The sequence below is a fragment of the Coenobita brevimanus genome, chromosome 53 (genome assembly GCF_032717465.1).
Source record: "Coenobita brevimanus isolate Jiangsu-jjx chromosome 53, ASM3271746v2, whole genome shotgun sequence".
In the NCBI taxonomy this organism is placed as follows: domain Eukaryota; kingdom Metazoa; phylum Arthropoda; class Malacostraca; order Decapoda; family Coenobitidae; genus Coenobita; species Coenobita brevimanus.
The window spans coordinates 40641741-40662296 of NC_137006.1; the positions used below are offsets into that span (position 1 = coordinate 40641741).

General features: G+C 43.0%; 1 protein-coding gene across 5 annotated transcripts in view; it reads right to left on the minus strand.

Moving 5' to 3' along the window:
* LOC145400752 (uncharacterized) overlaps positions 1-20556 on the minus strand; it is a 55060-nt gene that overhangs the window by 28383 nt on the left and 6121 nt on the right. For 3 of the 5 annotated variants that reach the window (XM_080273189.1, XM_080273186.1, XM_080273187.1), the window contains exons 2-7: positions 19753-19868; positions 18913-19021; positions 6000-6395; positions 5669-5893; positions 2602-2754; positions 86-376 (exon numbers count right to left, since the gene is read on the minus strand). In XM_080273189.1, coding sequence (XP_080129315.1) covers positions 86-376; positions 2602-2754; positions 5669-5893; positions 6000-6395; positions 18913-19021; positions 19753-19868 — 1290 coding nt within the window. The remainder of the gene's footprint in view (positions 1-85; positions 377-2601; positions 2755-5668; positions 5894-5999; positions 6396-18912; positions 19022-19752; positions 19869-20556) is intronic. The other 2 variants (XM_080273188.1, XM_080273190.1) reach the window with 2 other exon arrangements.

Below are 20556 nucleotides of genomic sequence, written 5' to 3' on the forward strand. Positions count from 1 at the left end.
CTGAAGGGAGTTACAATACCTGAGTATACAGAGTTTATGTAATATGTATCGCATACAATATTTTAAACAAGTATTTAGCACTGACCTTGTGAACATCCTCCTTGTCACACTCAGTGACAGCCTGGGTCTCCTCCTTCAGGTCCTGCTGGCGAAGGTTCCTGTACTTGTTGAGGTCCTCCGTCTGGGTGGTGGTGGTGATGTTGCACTTCTCCAACACCTGCTTAATTGCTTTTGTGTACTCCTGGCGGGCGTCCTCAAAGAAGTCGTCATCAAAGAAGCCGCCCTTCTTGGCGATCGGCAGTTTTTTGCCGTCAGTGGTGGTGGTGTCGGTGACGCTCTTCACCTGCCTTGTGGTCACGGTCTGCTGCTGGTCCACCTGTGGTGATGGATTGTATACAAATAGATAGTTTGACATATGCAGCTGCAGTGTTGATACTTGCACCCTGAAGCATGCATCAGCCAGGCACTGTTATCCGGCCATGTACAGTACAAACCAACACATTAATTTCCCAGTCAGATTCAGCCCACCTCTTCCCAAGGGTAGACATAATATACTCGTACCTTCTATGCCTGTACTCACCCTACCAATAAACCCTCGTGTACTGCTATTCTCTCCTTATCCCAGCCATCGGATACTGAGAGATTTAGGGCAACTACACAGCCACAGTATAAAATCAGCTTTGTTCCTAGACTGAAGCGGTTTATTGTAGGCTACTACAGTGTCTACAGTCCAACCTACTACGTTCCAGAGAGAGAGAGAGAGGGAAAGGGAGAGAATGCTTGGCCTGCTATGGGATGCCAGAGGTCTACAAGCTGAAACGTTATCTGCAAATGTTGGTGTTCATTACCTTGTCTTTTTAATTGTATATTTCTGACAGGTATATATATATATATATATATATATATATATATATATATATATATATATATATATATATATATATATACCTGTACTGTATATATGAAGAGAATCAGCAGCGCTTGTATATACATCTTCATCTTTATTGGCTAACGTTTCGGTACAAACTTTTACCATCATCAGAGCCTAAAAAAGAAATCAAGGACTGTACATGTAATATTCTTCCTTACTGTATTTTAGTCATAAGTAATAAAATAAAATTGCATTAAGTTCTGCACAAAAGCCTTAAGGTGAAACGTGCAAAAAGAATACTTTTGGGTGAAATTAACTTATTGTATGTGATATGACGAATTGAAAAAATCATTCCAGGTCAAATAATAATGATAAAAAAAAAAAAAAATCAGAAGTCGGGTCTGGTAAGTAAAATTATTATTAAAACAAAGTAAATCAAAGTCACAAGCCGTTACAAAGTTTGGCAAGAATTCATTAACGTATCAAAAACTTACGTAAATACTGGCCTAAGAATCCTAAACGTAAAAAGAAGATGAATGCACTTGACAACACAATAATTAGCAAAAACTTTGTTTCGTAAAAAAAAAAAAAAAAAAATGAGAAGACTCCAAGACATAGAATTAAAAACACAGTAATTCTGTAGATACCTCATTATTGCAGATAGTAGGTTTGTCCCTGTATGAGAGAAGGGACTCTTGTATTAACAGGTCACTGTCTGACGAGGAGCTGGTCAGCACAGAAAAGCTTTCTGTGGACATAGCTTTTCTGTGCTGACCACTTCGTCCTCAGACAGTGACCTGTTAATACAAGAGTCCCTTCTCTCATACAGGGACAAACCTACTATCTGCAATAATGAGGTATCTACAGAATTACTGTGTTTTTAATTCTATGTCTTGGAGTCTTCTCATTTTTTTTTAATTTTTTTTACAAAACAAAGTTTTTGCTAATTATTGTGTTGTCAAGTGCATTCATCTTCTTTTTACGTTTAGGATTCTTATGCCAGTATTTACGTAAGTTTTTGATACGTTAATGAATTCTTGCCAAACTTTGTAACGGCTTGTGACTTTGATTTACTTTGTTTTAATAGTAATTTTACTTACCAGACCCGACTTCTGATTTTTTTTTTTTTATCATTATTATTTGACCTGGAATGATTTTTTCAATTCGTCATATCACATACAATAAGTTAATTTCACCCAAAAGTATTCTTTTTGCACGTTTCACCTTAAGGCTTTTGTGCAGAACTTAATGCAATTTTATTTTATTACTTATGACTAAAATACAGTAAGGAAGAATATTACATGTACAGTCCTTGATTTCTTTTTTAGGCTCTGATGATGGTAAAAATTTGGACCGAAACGTTAGCCAATAAAGATGAAGATGTATATACAAGCGCTGCTGATTCTCTTCCTGTTAAGACTGCGCTATCCAAGCAACAAGTCCGTGGCCGATATATATATATATATATATATATATATATATATATATATATATATATATATATATATATATATATATATATATATGGGGCTCTAAACATGTTAACATTACGGCAGTGTAAGATGCACTGGAGGTGCGGCATGGGCTGGCTGGGGTACAATTGCTGTTTTAGTGACTCAGCAACTACTCCATTCATAGGCTGGCCCCTGGGAGTGTCTGGCAGTTATCAAAAGCGCCCCTCAACAGCTATAGCAGCCAACAACTACGACAACAATAACAACCCAACACACCCCCTGCTGGACCGCCTGTGTGTCCTGGACCTGAACTCTGGTGTCCTGGACCTCCTGTTGGTCCGAGGTGATGGTGGAAGTCTGCTGCTGGGTCGTGGTTGTCTTCTCAATGTTCACCGTCTCGCTTACGTTGCTCACCTGAGGCTGTGACGGCTGGAAAGTTCAGGAGAATCTAATAACCTGTTCTCGTAATGCTGATTGCCGTTTGATATCGATATATATTATTGTGGGTAGGGCGATGTAAAATAAACTGTTCAGAAAAGATGTTCATTTACCATTTATGCTTTCTTGTCGAGGAAAGTGTCAAAGTTTTATGATAAGAAAGTAAAAAGTATTGAACATTTTGCACTGCTGTCTAGCTGCTGTTAAATATATATAATTTACCATCTACGGAAGGAACCCAGTCCGCAACAAACATGTCTGTCAGGTACAGTGATGGCAAAAGAAAAGGCACACTGTGTAGGGTGGCATACTGAATGTAAATTCATTACCTGGGTCCACAGTTAAGTGTGATGATTGTAACTGATGGGCTATGTGAACTACAGATACACACTAGTCTAAAACATTTAACAGTTTCGGCAGATATTACTGGACCTGTAGGTTTCTCCCACACATTTTTTTTAAATTGCTGGCTGTATCAAATATGTATCGAGAATGATTTGTGAAAGATGCAGAGTTAGGAAGTCTGTGGACACCAGAATCGAAGAGAGTGTACTGAGATGGTTTGGTTATGTGGAGAGAATGGATGACAATAGAGTGGTGAAAAAGGTATATCTGAGAGAATTTGAAGGAGGGAGGAAGCGAGGTAGGCCACAAAGAAGGTGGAGGGATTTGGTGGATGAGTATTTGGGGAAGAGAGGTATGGAAGTTGGTGAGGCTATGGGACTGACAAGAGATCGAGCTGGCTGGATGAATTTTGTGCGGAGAAGCGCACTGCCAGGGATTTGGCACCCCCTTTTAAAGTGACAGCGTTCGGACTGACTTTATCAGATAGGTATATGTGAAATTACAGAACGTGGTGAATTTTCATTGGCCTGTCTGGTGGATCCAAGATTCCGTGGGCTTGAGTGACGAGTGAATGGAAGCGTGGCCCATCGAACTGGGCAAACTTAGGCTGTCTGGACGTTGCTATTCCTCACCCCGCCTTAGGGTGGGAAAGGAGGTCTGGATGATGACGATGATGATAATGTATTGTAAGGGTGACTTGCTGTGATTGCTTGATATGACAAACGCAGCGGACTTATTTTCAATAAACCGCCTTAAACATTGTGCTTTCTCTTTTTACGTTGTCGTGGCCTGTTGTTACGTTCGTCGCGGCCTGTTGTTACTGTCGTAGACGACACATATCAATTGATGGCCAGGCCTTTTTTACTAAAGTACAAAAGAAAAAGAACTTTGACCCTTTCTCACATAAAACACAGACAAATGGTAAATTTACACAATTTCCTAACAGTTTAATTTGAGACTGGAAATGCTTAGGTAATATGTGTATATTCTGGACAGTGTATATCATGTTTAGATATGAGCAGTTGTATCATGTTTAGATATGAGCAGTCGAACGCTAAAACATTCGCCAGCTGTTGAACTCACAGTGGCCTTGTTTCGAGGAATACAAGAGAGCAAAAAGAAGAGAACACAACAACATGCCTGATGGTCCTTCGATGTTGTCTGTTACAGGGGAGACTGACTATGAAATTTTTCTATTCGAAGATAAGGATAGTAAAGCAAGAGATATGGCAATGATATTCATAAACGCTATGCGTTGTGGGGTTGTGGGGGAGTTTTGAAGTATGGAACTGAAAAATACTGGACTGGGACATTGGATTTTATGAAAGGAGCTGGGTGTTCGACAGTATCTGCCTCTATGGATTTTTCTTTTTAAGAAATATGCATTAATTATTTCAGGTGGAGTCAAAAACAGGGACGTGGAGACTGAATTTGTACTAAGGGCTTGATGTGTGAAGAACGGAGAGAGGGGGGGGCTATAACCTTAAAAAATTAACAGATCGAACCTTTACCACTGGCCTACTCTTTGTGTGTGTGTGTGTGTGTGTGTGTGTGTGTGTGTGTGTGTGTGTGTGTGTGTGTGTGTGTGTGTGTGTGTGTGTATTTCAAGTTGCACAGACAAAAGTGGTCCACCTACTCATATACCAATATGGCGTCCACAAACTGTCATGTGTGTGTGTGTGTGTGTGTGTGTGTGTGTGTGTGTGTGTGTGTGTGTGTGTGTGTAAAGATCCACAGCCGAGCTGTCCTGATTTCCGAGACGCAGCATTCACAACCTGCAATGTGGAGGGTGAGGATGCTGTGCAGGATGGTGAACAATGAACCTTCAAAATTAACAGATCCATCACTGAAAAACACGGCACCCACAAACTGTCATGTGTGGTGGTGGTGTGCCGCTAAAATCATATTATATCTCCGCTGACCGGGACATACAATTATTATACTGTTTCAGCCTTTGTTAATAAATTTACCACCAATAATCGTTTCAAAACCCTGAAATTCCAATTAATGAAGTGAGAGTCCATCACAAATGGTTACTGTTGATTGTTTTGCCAAGATCTCATATGACGCAGCTTCAAAACAGTGCAAAGGAGCTCTTGACTTCAACGTTACATCATTTTAAACTGGACACAGGTATGGAGAATGATGAGTACCATATTACCGAACTGATGTGGCGATGTCCTACGTCAGTTTATTTTAATTTGGCAAAGCTGGCCCTTGCTCTCACACTTAATGCTGAGTTGTGACCGGGTCAACCAATGAGGGGTCAGGCGCAGGAATTTATTATTATTGTTATTTTTTTTTTTTTTTTACCATCAGCATATTCACACATTTCCTTTACAACGGGATTACATTATAGGTGGTGCTGAGAGGCTGACTGATGCAGATAGATAAATATACTGAAATTAAAAACGAAGACCCGTAGAATTACCCATTCTGCTATTACTTCAGCCATTCAGGAGACGTTGTTCATCCTCGCCAAGAACTTTAACCGGGTTATAATTTCAACTGAGGGTACACTGCACCACAGATTAAGTATTTTGTATTTCACACACCTCACCTTCCTGGGCGCGGTGATGGTGAGGACTCCATCAGATGATACTACGGAGGTCACCTTGTCCACCTGAATGTCTTCCTCCAGGATGAACCTCTTGCAGAACTTCTTGATGGACTTCTTGTTCCCCTCTTGCTTCTCAATGCGACCCTCAATCACTACTTCGTTCTCGTTCACCGTCTTCACTGTCACTTCGCCACCATTCAAAAAGTCCTGCACGTCCACTATGATCTGTCCAAAACATTGTTAACAACAGTCACCAGTGCAAGAACATACCCTGAAGAGGTTACGCTTATGCCAGTATACTAAGTGAATAATAATAATGTTCATCACTGACCTTGTGAACATCCTCCTTGTCACACTCAGTGACGGCCTGGGTCTCCTCCTTCAGGTCCTGCTGGCGAAGGTTCCTGTACTTGTTGAGGTCCTCCGTCTGGGTGGTGGTGGTGATGTTGCACTTCTCCAGCACCTGCTTAATTGCTTTTGTGTACTCCTGGCGGGCGTCCTCAAAGAAGTCGTCATCAAAGAAGCCGCCCTTCTTGGCGATCGGCAGTTTTTTGCCGTCAGTGGTTGTGTCAGTAATAGTCTTGACCTGCTGAGTGGTCTGCCGCTGATCTACCCCTTGCTGGACGTTGGTATCCTGGACTTCCTGCTGCGCCGTCCTGATGGTGGTGGTGGTGGTCTTCTTGATGATAGTCTCAGTCTCTCCCTCCTGCTCTTCCTCGGTTGCTATCTGGAATTTAATTGGAGTAAAAGTTGTCAACTTATGTGTGTAAAGTATGTAAGGACTGTAACGTCTGTCTTGCACATGTCTCACATAGGCGACCAGCATTACTATACAGTATGTTCTAGCCCTGCTTTACGAACAAATTAACACTACTTCCTGCTACAAAGTGACCCATTGCACCCAGTGCTACTCACGTACGTGGACGATGATGATGATGATGATGGCGTTAGAGTTACTTAATCTACCAAAGTCCTATTAAGTAATACCTTGCAGCAATGATTATTGCTGAGGCCACAATCATCCTTAAATACGGTGACGTATTTTTAATTTTATTCTTATTAACTCTAGACAATTTTTCTGTAATTATGGTGAGGCTTTTCGAAGTGGAGGGATTTTAGATGGCCTTCATGACCTCTTCCCTGTAAAGTGAAGGGAACTGGTAGCATCGATAATAAACTAGAGTATGACATCACTGTATGCAAGGTGTTACCCACTAGACTCAGTGCTGGGAAGGGACCCCTTGACGTGGTAGCACTGATACAACCGAGCGGCTCCTTGGCCTGGATATATAAACATCCTTTAACCTTTTTTTTTTTACCTCTTAAAGGATAGTGGGCTGCCTGAGGATAACTTCAGTCTGTATTTCATCGGGGTTCACGTTTAAGATGAACCTGGGGCTACAACTACTGTGCTACTGCTGCTGCTGTCACGTGCCTCAGAGGGCATTTCTTATTTTATTCCTGCTACCTTCAGAGGCTATCAGCTTGATGTTTTTTCGCGTTGCGGGAGTTAGATACAGCCTTCATTAATCCTTCCAGTACGAAATGACCATCGTAAGTGGGACAAAATCATTCAGAATAACCTGGAAAATATGTCATCGTATCGAGTGGTTACTTATCATATCCGCACCACAACGCGAGAAGGATACTGTATGTGTCTGATCTGGTTGGTTTGTCTGTCTGTCTGTCTGTCCTTCTGTCTGTCTATTTGTGCATTAGCAAGACCATGAGTAGAACTAGAGAACAGAATGGCACCAAATTTGGAAAATTACTGAGGACCATGAGAGAAACAGATGACTAATATAGGTGGGCAAAGTCAGTTCAAAATATTTTGAACTAATTTAGACCAACCTTACTGCAACGGGTTCAGCTGCAGGTAAAGATGGAGTGGTTCATTTCTGATAACATTTGGTCTAAGGTTAAGGTCACTGGTCAGGGTCAAAATTTCGGCCCCTTAACTCAATAGTCTGATTCGATTTGGACCAAACTTAGTGGAGAGTTTAAGGTCAAATATAATTAAAAGAGAGTCAAGTCTGAGAACAAGAGGTAAAAAGTCAAGGTCCTAGAGCAAGGTCAGCTTTAACACTTCTGGTCCCATTTAGACCAAATTTAATGGAATGGTTCTGAGTCTGGCACGGATGAAGTAATTTCAGTTAGGGAACAATCGGTCGAAGGTCCAGGTCACCCGACAAGGTCAAAGGTCTGATCTTAGATTGATTATAGGGCGCATGTGTTGCACTCGCTGCGTTCCTTCTTGTTTCTATATTTGTTTAGTTTTCGTAAAGCATTTCACCACGTATCAAGAACGTTGTATTTCAGTATGGCTGTCGCTAAACATTATTATTCAGATGATGGAAGCTCAGTTCTAAACACTGCTAACCAGTCGAATCGAATTATTTTTTTACACATCTCTAGGAACCAGGCTGTCCGTCACTCAATAGCGATTTTCAGAAACGAGGAACGCAACTCCTGTACAATATAGCTCTCCCGCATCTGGCACTTTTATAGTTTTTTAGCTTTATCCTTACAATCTCCAAGCGGTTTTATTCAGCTTAGGGGAGACCATTCGAACTGGAAGGGTTAACTCCTAATCAATACTTTCTTTACCAGGGGAATCTTCCCCAAAGTTAAATAAAATCTAGCAGCAGACAGAACAAAGAAAATATGACGTCTCTGGCAGTTGAAAGGGTTAAAATATACTCGTAAACTTGGCGGGTAAACAAAGAAAAAAACAGACTATGGGGGGAGTTTAAGGTGCAAGTGTCAACAGTTTTAGTTATGGGGAACATGTGTTGAACCTTCGCCCACGCCTCCATACCACCCCACTACCACCGCATCCCACAACCATCACTGCCACCACCACCAACACACCACCATTTCCCTACCACCACCATCACCAGAACCACCTCCACCACCGTCACACTACAATTTCCCTACCACCACCATCAACAGAACCACCTCCACCACCACCACACCAACCCTCACTCCTCACCACTTTTCTCACCATCATCGTATCAACCCTCATTCTCCATTCCACCCCACTCTCCCACTCTACCCCTCCCCATCACCACCACCACATCCCACATTCCTTACTCCACCACAACACTCCACACCACACCACTCCCCAACACCAATCCTCATTCCCCACTCCATCCCATCACTCCCCACCACCACCACCACCACTACCACCACACCAACCTCCATTCCTCACTCCACTGCACCTTTCCACTCTATCCTCCATTCCAGACAGGTCTCACTCCCCACCCCACCACCACCCCCATTCCCATCCCCTCACCCCTCATCCCCCATCACCAAACCCTAATATCTATCCCATCTCACTATTTTATTTTACCTCTCCTCACCTCCACCATCCCTTCTCCAAACATTCCACTGCCGCCACCACCAAATCAGCCCTTACTCTCCATCACCCCTCCACCACCGCCATCCCACCAATTCTCATGCCTCCCCTCTCCCCCCTAACCATCCTTCATTCCTCCCCTCTCCCCTCCCTCCCCAGCCATCCCTCACTCTCCAGGTGGCTCGGTGCGTCATACAGGAAATGCAGTGAGGGTTAAAAGTTGCTTCCTGGTGCCCTGCTTTGGCCGTCACCTGTGCGCTCTCTCAGTACGATGTGGTGGTAGTAGTTGTAGTAGTAGTAGAAGAAGTAGTAGTAGTGGTAGCAGTAGCAGTAGTAGTAGTAGTCGTTGTAGTAGTATTCAGGAAGGAGAGGGAGAATGCAAAATATTCCCGCCTCTTGTTCCTCTTGCAAAAACAGATCTTTCAGGTATTAACGAGAGAAAAAATCATGGAGATCTGTGTGTGTGTGTGTGTGTGTGTGTGTGTGTGTGTGTGTGTGTGTGTGTGTGTGTGTGTGTGTGTGTGTGTGTGTGTGTGTGTGTGTTGAAGAAGGACAAGGAAAGGAGAGGGCAACGTCTTTTCCATGTCTATTTTTCTTCCGCAAAAACAATTCTAGTTACGACGAGGAAGTGATCGCAGATTTGTGGATTCAGGCTCGGGTCTGGCTTGCACCTGTCCCCTCTCTCTCTCTCTCTCTCTCTCTCTCTCTCTCTCTCTCTCTCTCTCTCTCTCTCTCTCTCTCAGTTATGCCTCCCAGGAACAGAACCACGGCCCGCCAGGTGACAGGCCAAAGTTCAGTAATCTTGTAAGCTGGCGATCGCATAGTTAACACAGACTGGACATCTTCCGCATAGTCAAAAGCACAAGGATGTTCTATAAGCGTTCCACTCTAACCTGGCCTAAATTCCCTGTCTCTCCATCTTGAATTCTGAATTGTATTAAGAGATGAACACCAAAATATGACGCTAGTGACGAAGAAGTGCTATGGAAAGGAGGAAGAATCGTAGCATGGCATTTTTCTGCCCCCGACCCACATGAAATGGAGAAAAAACTATGCCAGGTTAGAGTGAAAGGCGTATAGTAAATCTGTATGGCTGGTTTAACTTTTGAATCCCTTAACCAGTTTTATTTTAATCTGGCAACCACCAGGGGATTTTCTTCAGTATCAGGAGACCCTCTAGCTGGGATGAGGTTTCTGAGGGATATATCTAAACTATACCCTTTATACTCTAACTTGGCCTAAAATTGCTATCTCTCCAGCTCGAATACTGAGTTGTAACAATGTATTAATACTTGAAGATGATGTTAGTCACAAAGAAGTGCAATGGAAAGGAGGTAGAACCACGGCATTTTCATTTATTTATTTATTTTCGGCACTGAACTATGTTAAATATACTGTTAAAGAACGAAAATCAGGGCCAAGTTAAGATGAAAGCCCTGCAATCGTTCCCAACCTTTTTGTCCTCCCCTAACAAAACACGATAACACGCCATCGCTCTCGTCCACATCTTCCTTTAAAGACGCAAACAAAGCACAGCTGCTGGAATGAGCATGATAGATATGAAGAGAAATGGTAGACTTAAAATATCGCAGTGTAAGAATTAGCTCAGGTTCAGGTGTGAGAGAAGGAAGGGGAAAGATGTAAATCAAGGTCTGAGGAAGAGAGGTAGAAGAAGGAAAAATAAACCGGGATTACCACACACTGGGTCTGGACAGAGTAATAAAGGAGAGGCTGATGGGGATGAACCAATCAGTCAAATATATACACAAGGAGAATAAAAGGTTAAGAAGTCATAGCAAAAGTAAGAGAAGAAACTAGTACTGACAGCATGTTATTTCATTAGTAAGACCTAAGCTTTCTTTTAAATCTCTCTCTCTCTCTCTCTCTCTCTCTCTCTCTCTCTCTCTCTCTCTCTCTCTCTCTCTCTCTCTCTCTCTCTCTCTCTCTCTCTCTCTCTCTCTAAACCAATCAGCCTCACTCTAATCTCCTTTTATACTTTTTCTCTACCCCCTCTTGCCCCCTTATCACCGCCCTCCCCTCCACCACTCCATATATACACATTTCCTATCTCTGTTTGTCTCTGAAGAGGTTCCAAGTCAGATCAAAACAGTCTTTATCCCCTCAAGACAGAAAACGCATCTGTTCCCCACTCACACATATTACTCTAGCAATACAGTATCATTTATTCAATTACCTGCATCGCAAACTCGTAACGATTCTCTATTTGAATACTTATAAACTGAAAGGAAAAACGTCGACACCATTATCAAGTAATAAGTACGACATTAATATTCTTTCGTGACTGTTGTTGGAAAAAAATAATTGTGTAAATGAAAACTCCAGCAATAGCTCTCTGGCAAGCTTCAAACTTTGTATATTGGTATTTGTGATGATGCAGAAAGTGTTGCTAAAAGAAACATCAAAAACCTTGCAGTGTCACCGAACGCACGCTTCCGAACAGTGGTCGATTTGGGTACTTTTTCTTCCCCAGGAGGGTCTAGGGTATGGTGGGTTAGGTTACGTTAGGTTAGGGTTAGGTAAGATAAGTGCGATCATCCTGGTAAGAAAAATCTTGGCAAACGGTGCTGCAGTACCTTACGTTTGGGATATAATTATGCGACCCAGACCCATCATCTCTCTGTGCCCCGGGGGGAGGGGGGGGGAGAAACAGCCACCACAAACACATCCACCTATCCACTCACACACGTGTAGACACGAGCGTTACGTGAACAAAATCGAACAAAAACTATAGCCCTGCGATCCTTGAATTACGACTATTCTGCTAACTACGCACCATCACTACTTGCCGTCAGTATATGAGGTGTGGCCGGGAGCTGTCAGCAGGGTGGGGGAAGGAGCGACGTGAGTACTGAAACTTTTACGTGAGGCAGAGTGTACCATAATATTAACAACTAACCAGAATTCAAGGAGAACCTGGCAAACAGTATAATTGTGTGTGTGTGTGTGTGTGTGTGTGTGTAAATAGTACTAAACTAGAAACTCGTCTGACATCTTGTGTGTGGCGAGGACGGGTCAACCTGCTGATGTGAGCGTGGATGTGGCAGTGGGAGTAAGACATGAACAAATGATACAAGTTAGGCAGTGATAACGCTGACTAAACCGTCCTCACAACACACGGGAAAGCACCTGATAAAGGCCACACTATCTACCTGTACAAAAATATATAGAACGCTTCTTTTTCTCAACTGTAGGTGGGGTGTGATAGAGTTTAGAAAGCACACAGGAGGAAAGAATATGATTGTGAGAGATTTAATCAACCGCCTGCCCAATGAAATGGGCTATACACCCATTCATTCATCATTCAAGCCCCCGGAATCCTGGCTCCACCTCACAGGTACACCTTTCCATACGTACACGTAACTTCGTAGTTACCTATGAGACAGAGTCAGTCTGACGAGTGTCAAGTAAAAAAAAAAATGGATGGGGGGTGCCAAACTTGTCATGGTCTCTCCAGTACATAATTCATCCAATTAGCTTGATACAATTTACTGTGCTTGGTGTTTAATGGAAACCATAATTAATCAAATAATAATCGCTCACACTGAAGAGGTGTCCCTATCATAAATATATACTGTGACATTGCTGTTTGAATTATGCCAGACTTTTTTTTGTGACAATAACCCGGGGCAGCTGACACTCGTGGTGGCACATCAACCCAGTGTCGGAGTATTGCACTGGCACTCTGGACTGGAGCCCTGGGGACCCAGGCCAGGAGAGGCCCCTGGCATCTCTCACCAGCGATATGAAATTTGGTTTTTGACAATACATTAAAAAAAAAAAGGTACTTGAGGAAACTAAAGCATAACAGATCTCACTAATATTCCACAGCCCAAATCATCGTGAAAGCTTCATCCAACGCTGGCGCCTCCCAGTCGATTACCATTTGGTAGGCTAAAATAAACTAGAGTTATCGGTATACATTTTCAGCCTACAAAGAGACACAGCCTTCAACTAGAGCAGCAGGAGTGAGTGGGACATGGAGAGATTGGAAGATGTTAGGTGTGACGTGTGGAAATAGCGCCTTATAGCTGGGGTTGTATGTAGCTTTGGGTGAGTGTCAGTGAGTCACTGGTGGCACCGCTTGACACTCCACCCTTGCCAAGTAACCCACGTCACACACCACCCGCAGCTCTGAACTACTTCCTCTATCTTCTACCTGTGCCTCTAACTTTATTTTCCTTTGTGCTCAATTCTAATGCCCATATTTTCGCTAACCTGGGAGGTTTTCTAGCACCTCCTAAGCAGTTTGCATATTACACTTTGGAATATTTTCTTCTTTAGTATCTGTAGCTTTTTAATCCTGCCACAATTTATGTATCAAGGACAAGGATGTCAATGAAATAGATGCAGAAATAAGCAGATAACGAACTGGCACTTCTAAACATACATTAATACAGCCTTAACTTCTCAGTGATGTTGCAGATCTGTTAGTGCGTCTGTATGTCCTTCTCCTCATTTACCAGCCTATGTTATGGGCAGCAAATAGTGTGCTTTTCCTTCTCCCACTCACTCTCACGCCTTCACTCCACCTACCCTTTATTCTCTCTCAATCCTTCCCTTCAGATTTCCCTTCCACTCTTACTCATTTTCCACTTCCACTTTCCATCACTCCCTCCTTCCCATTTTCCCTCGTCTTTTCTCTCTCTCCCACCTTTCTTCTCACTGTTCCTCCCTCCTTCCCTCTCACTCCCTCCTATCCCCCTTCCATATTTCCTTCCTATCCTTCCTCCTCCATCCCCCCCCCCCACATCTAACCCGCTTTCCCACCAACTCTGTTTCACTTCTTCCCTCCTCCCTTCGTAACGTCATACAATGGATTATTATTGTTATTATTATTACAATTATGATGATGATGATGATGATGATGATGATGATGATGATGATGATGATGGTGATGATGATGATGATGGTGATGATGATGATGATGATGATGATGATGATGATGAGTAGTAGTAGTAGTAGTAGTAGTAGCAGCACCAGCAGTAGTAGTAGCAGTAGTAGTAGTAGTAGAAAAAAGGCCAAAAATTCGGAGCTTGCATACTTTCGTCCTTCTCAAAGATTTTTTACGAAGGACAGTCAAACTCAGCATTCGTTATCTGTTAAATGTCAGGACACACTGCGTTTGAAAGAATGGAATTTGTAAGCATGGAGAGAAGTAGGTGGAGGAAAACTTATAGCCTAAAGGTACGGTACAACACAAATGCCTGCCAATACAGATAATTTTTTTCCTGAAGTACTAAGCGTCTCCAATAATCACCATCGCCATCACCACCACCACCACCACTACCACCATCACCGTTATCATCATCATCATCATCATTCCCACTTTAAAAATAGGGTATAGTAGGATCCACAAACCAAGAAATAGAAAGCACAAAAGCAGGAGAACTATCAAACAGCACGCCTAGTAAAATGGGCCACACAGCCATTTTTCAGATCATTCAAGCCTTTCAAATCTTGGCTCCAACTCACAAACAAAACCATCGGCACATTAATTTCTTTTGCTGATTTCCGTTTTCTTTCATGTTTCCTTCGCCTATGCGCTTCAAATACACCTGTGGAATTGAGTCTTTCCATCGATTACCAACTTAAAAACGGAGGTGCCAAACCCCTGTCAAATCCCTCTCTGTACGATACTTAAAAACACTATCTGTCCACAATACACTAAGGCGCAGTGAAAGAAGCATACTGAGACTTGAATATCATCCCTCCTGAGACAGTAGGCGGTGCTTCGTTCATTACAGAAACAGTAGCACGTATCCTGATAGATTTTTTTTTTTTTTTTTTTTTGGGGGGGGTCAGTGTACGCATACTTCAATTACTTCATCCATCTATTGAGCCCATGTCAGTTCCTCATCTTTCTCAACTTCCCTCTCTCTCTCTCTCTCTCTCTCTCTCTCTCTCTCTCTCTCTCTCTGACACACACACACACACATACACACTTACCCTATCAATCACCGTATCAATTCATCTTCGGAAATGGAGGTTAAAGAAGCATCCATTTCAGTTCTCTTTCAGCTCCTTGGCATTTTTATTCTTCTTTAGGGTATCATGTTCGTCATACTCTGAATGAGACAACTGTGTGATAAACGAGGCATGGGAGCTGAAGAAGCTAAGAAATTGATAAAGGATAAAAACGGAGAGGCATATAACATAAGTCTGACACCCTTTCCAAACTCTGAACTCCGATCCAACAAGTGACAGACCACAGCACTTCCACTCCAAATTTTCGTCCTGTTGTTCAGCTGGCATTTTTTTTTTTCCAGAACGCTCTCGGTTAGGTTAAGATAGGATACGTCAGGCTGTTAGGCTTATGCTAGTTTCGGATATTTAAGGTCGTTAGCTCTAGGTTTATTTTAGGTTAGGGTAAAAAAAAGAACAGTTTGCCCTATCATCCTGGGAAGGGAAAACAAGCGTGTGGTGCTGACATGGCCTAAAGTTGTGAAACAGGGCGTTCTGGTTCAAATCTTTGGAGCTATGATATTCTTCCATACAGGGTGACCTACGGATAGCGCTACACTACTAACTCAACTGATGGTATCTCTTGTGTTGTGGGAACGGCTCAGTCTGTTGGTGTGGGCATGGATGTGTCACTGGGAGTAGGAAATGAATAAATGATGCAGGGTAGACAATGACAATGCTGAATGAGCCGTCCCGCAACGCGCAAGAACTCACCTGGTAGAGTGGAAGTGGAGCGTTATATATGGATCACCTGGCCAGTATATTTTCTGACACACTTTTCACGCACTAATTCGTGTCGTATCCGAGGTGATCTGGTATAATGTGTTGATTTTATAGCGTTGGGAGACGTCCAGCACTCCACCCCACCATACCACACGCCATCTCACCCAACCACATCACATCACACCACACCACACACCACCACATCACATCCCACCACACCACACCCTGCTCTACTACCCCACCCCTCCATCCCACACCACACCACACCACACCATGAAGGACACACCACAGAATATGACGTCATACAACACTCTCTTCATAGTGCAGAGACCTAGCAACATCTGTTTCTTCTCGGTACCATAATACATAACTAAAAAAATAAAATGGATAAATAAATAAATAAATAAATAATACATAAAAAATTAAGCTAAGAGGAAACTTGCAGTAAAAATTCAAAACAGATTCAGTTAGCCCCGTATTCTACAAAATGTCTAAGTACATTAAATCGTCTGGAGATACCGTAGTGAAAAGATTAGTCGACAAGGATGTTAACTTTATGAAGGACATATTTGCAATGTGTGTGCCTGTATTTATCTATGCGTGTATCTATTGCCAGACGCCCAGTGCAAAGAGGTGGTCATGATTTGCCTCAACTCTCTCTCTCTCTCTCTCTCTCTCTCTCTCTCTCTCTCTCTCTCTCTCTCTCTCTCTCTCTCTATCGTCACCACTCAATCCATCATTTGTGGCCTGTCCTCAAAATAACCTGAGTTTTATTTGGATATAATGAGTGGGACGTGTTGATTAGGTGCTGGTATTTCAGTTCTGTGCTGCATATCCGCTAATCTAGTGCCACAACCAACACTCTCCACCACAAATAGCTACCACTATGCCTGGCCACATTCCCCATTCCACCACCACCACCACCACCACACTAATCCTCCCTACCACCACCCTCCACCACCCCACGAATTTTCACCATCACCCTCTTTCTCCAACACCAACACTACAAAAACTACCAGGTCTCACGATCACACTCCTCCATCATCACCACCACCATCAACATCACCACACTTGTCCTCATCATCACCACCACCATCACAACCCATTTCCACATGCATTCCACCCTACCGCGCACCACCCCCACCTTCCACCTCAAACCACCCCCATCTCCCCCTCACTTCCCGGCGTCCCCACCACCCGCTAATCCAGCATGATATCATTACTCTTCTTCCCTTCCTCCTCTCGCTTCCCCCAAATCTTTCTAATCTCACGCCAGGTGGAAGCGAAGCAGCCTCCCTCTTCACACACACACCCACGCCCACACACCTCACACACCTGCTCAAACGTGGAACAGGTAAAGATCACTGGGCAACGGGAGGCAGGAGGAGAGGTGTGAGGGAGACGAGAGAGAGAGAGAGAGAGAGAGAGAGAGAAGGTGAAGGGAGAGGAATGGAAGGGGTGAGGAGGGGAGAGGTGAAAAAAAAAGACAGGGAGGCGAGGGGATGGATGGAAAACAGTAGGGGTGAGGAAGGGAGAAAAGGAAAAAGAGACAAGCAGGAGAGAGGAAGGGAGAAGAAGAAAGGAGAGGAAGGGAGCGGGTGAGGAGGAGGAGAGAAAAGGGGGAAAAAAAGAGGAGAGAAATGAGGGAGTGTGGGGAGTGGAGAATGAGGGAAGGGAAGGCGAGGAAGAAGGTGGGGTGGGGGGGAAGAAGGGAACAGCCGTGACGGAGGGAAGCAGGTGGGAAGGTAAGGAAGGAGGAGAGGGAGGAGGAGGAGAGGCAAGGGAAGGATGAAGAGGGGAGAGATTTGAGGAAGAGAGATAGAGAAATGAAGGGAATGGCAGGTGTAAAGGGAGGGAAGGGAAAAGAAAGTGAAGGAAGTGGGAAAGGAAAGGAAGAGAGGATGAAAAGGTGAGTGGAGGAAGAATAAGGGGAATGAGATGAAAAGGGTGGGGAGTGGCTGGAGGAGAAAAAAAGGGGGGGGGTGAAATGGAAGGAGAGGAGAGGAAGGGACAGGAGCATCACTGGACAAGAAGGGGAGAAGAGGGGACAGAATGGGAGAAGGAGAAAAGGAAGGGTGTGAACGGGGGAGAGGGGAGTTGTGTATGCTCTTTAATCTGATGTGCAGGGATGTGTGAAAGTACGTGACTGCAAAGTGTGCAGGTATGTCAACTGTTCTCTGTATCAACTGGGTGAATGTTTTGACCTGAGGATACTAGATGCGTTCAGGCTGTAGTTTCACAAGATCATCTTCACCATATCACTGTTGTTCAAGGAATCCAGATTATTACCTCCGCCAAGGTGGTTATGTTTTTGCCGGCGTTGGTCTGTTTGTCTGTTAGCAAGACAACAGTTGTAAGATGATGATACCAAAATTGCTGATAATAAATAACCAGAGCAACTCCGTAACAAAGCAGACGTGTTCGGTATAGTTAAATTTCTAAACTAGCTAGTTAGGCTACCGCGCATGAGTCAGGTGTGACGTCGGAAGGCTGATGGTAAGGCCGCTCCAGTACTCCCAACATCGACTTTTCATATCACTGTCAAAGATTACGTATAGGCTACCTCAAATTAAAACCCACTGCCTCAGCTGAACATGTAGCCTACTGTGTGTATTAGTCTGGTACCTGCTCTTGAATCCAAAATCTGTAGGTGAGCTAGGTACTGAGTCTGGAAGCTGTCTGGAACTATCCAAAAATGTGGGGATGATGATGAGATGAGTAAGGGAGATAAATACGGAACCTCTGAATGAGTCTAAAAACGGTAGGTGAGTCTGGAGGCTATTAGGGATCCGTAGGTGGAACTGAGTATGAAATCTGCAAATACACATGAAACCACCGGGAACCTATAGCTGACAAAAAAATTTATGGGGAAACTTTTTTGGCCTTCATGATGAAATGCGTCAGAAAAATGAATGGGAACGAGAACAGAAAATGTAGCTGAGTCTGAAGAATATGAGAGGTGTGTAGTTGAGTATGGAATTGAGTATGAACCCATGAATGAGCATAAAAATTCTAGAACATACATTGAAGTGAAAAACCAGAGAAAGTGCACTGACCCCAGTCTGGAACCTACATCCGAGTCTGAAACCAGTAAACGAGCACGCAATAGATTCTGAAACCGTATAGATGCATGGAACTGAGTCTCGAACCTATTAAAAATCATGAAAAAATCTGTACTTACCTTTCTGCACTTGATGATGAGCACACCGTCAGCAGACACGACAGAGGTGAGGGTGGACGGGTCAACGTCGTCGGGAAGGATGAAGCTTCTCTGGAAACTCTTGAAGGACCTGAAGAAGTGTTTAAAAAAAAAGACCAATTAACAGTTTTTAATAATGAACAACTCTGCGTTGCAGTGAGTCATATTATTTTTTTAAACAATAAATAAGTCTCCATACCAGTGACTTAGTATAAAAAGTTACGTTTGACAAAGATCCCTAACTCCGTTCAGCATGGTTGATGGCCAAGCGTAGTCAGACTGGAGGATAAATTTGACTGGTAACCAAGGAGACTCAGTCCTACCTCATAACTAAGGTTCATTGAATTCTATGCTACCCCAATTTAGTGTCTGAGTTGTAGGAGTGGTCTAGTTCCATCAGATGAAAAAAAAAAAAAAAACAGCTACAGTCCCTCCGGTTTGATTGTGATGTGTTTGATAGCTATGTGACTGTGGTGCATAACAAGCGATTATATATGGACCCAAACCTTTTGAATTAGATGAAATATTAATTCAATCTTGCTGCCTCCAAACCCCTTCATTCAGTTTAGGGAAGACTTGGAAATTGTACAAGAGATAGCCTTCGTTAACCCTTCCTTACGAGAGGTCTACTGAAAGCATAATAAAATTGTCTGGAGATAGAACACACACACACACACACACACACACACACACACACACACACACACAAGAGAGTGAGAGAGAGCGCGGAGAAAGGTTTGTTGGTAGCTGTATAACTGAAGAAAAAGCGCAAAAAATAAATCCTAAACAATCTTAACCACAACCTCAAGAAACATCCATTACCTTGAGTTTCCTTCCACCTTCTCCACGCGTCCCTCCACCACCACCTCCACCTCCTCCACCAGCTTCACGGTCACCTCCCCTCCCGCACCCACAAAGTCCTGCACGTCCACTACAATCTGACCAAAGGAAAAAAAAAAACGGTCAAATAATTAAAAATGAATACGTGAAGAGACAGGCAAACACCTAAATAATGACAGCCAATGTGTGGATAGGAATTATGTTAGATTATATTTCACTTTACATAGAGGTAAAAAGGTCAAACTTTTTTCCACTGAGCTGCAGTACTGATGTCAAAACTTGGCATCAGGGGAAAATGTATACTACTTTCAGGTAATTTAAGATCGAAGAAAAAATTTTGGTCAAGAAAAAAAATCCATACCAATTTCAGTTACTCTCGGCAAGAAATAGGAAAAAGCAATACGCCAAGTTCATTTATTACTCCGTCTAGGATTACTGGATGTTTGTTAGGTGGTCACTTTTTGAACCAAGGATGCAGTGGTCGCTGAGATGTATCAGAATTCTATAACTTGCTTTTGTTTGTAGTATTAGTGACTTACAAACATATACAAACGATTCTTTTTTCAAATTTCTCATAAAAGAAAATACTCTGTGAAATGTGACTTACCAAATGTGTATTAGACGTTTAACACTTGATATATACTGGACAAATGATCAGTCTTATCAGAAAAGGAGTCAAAGTTGCATGATAACTGACAAACGTTTCCAGTCTAAGAAGAAAGCATTCCCGAAAGCCACGTTGTAAATCATGGAGTCCGTTCCCTCGCAGTTTACAGAGAGTGGCAC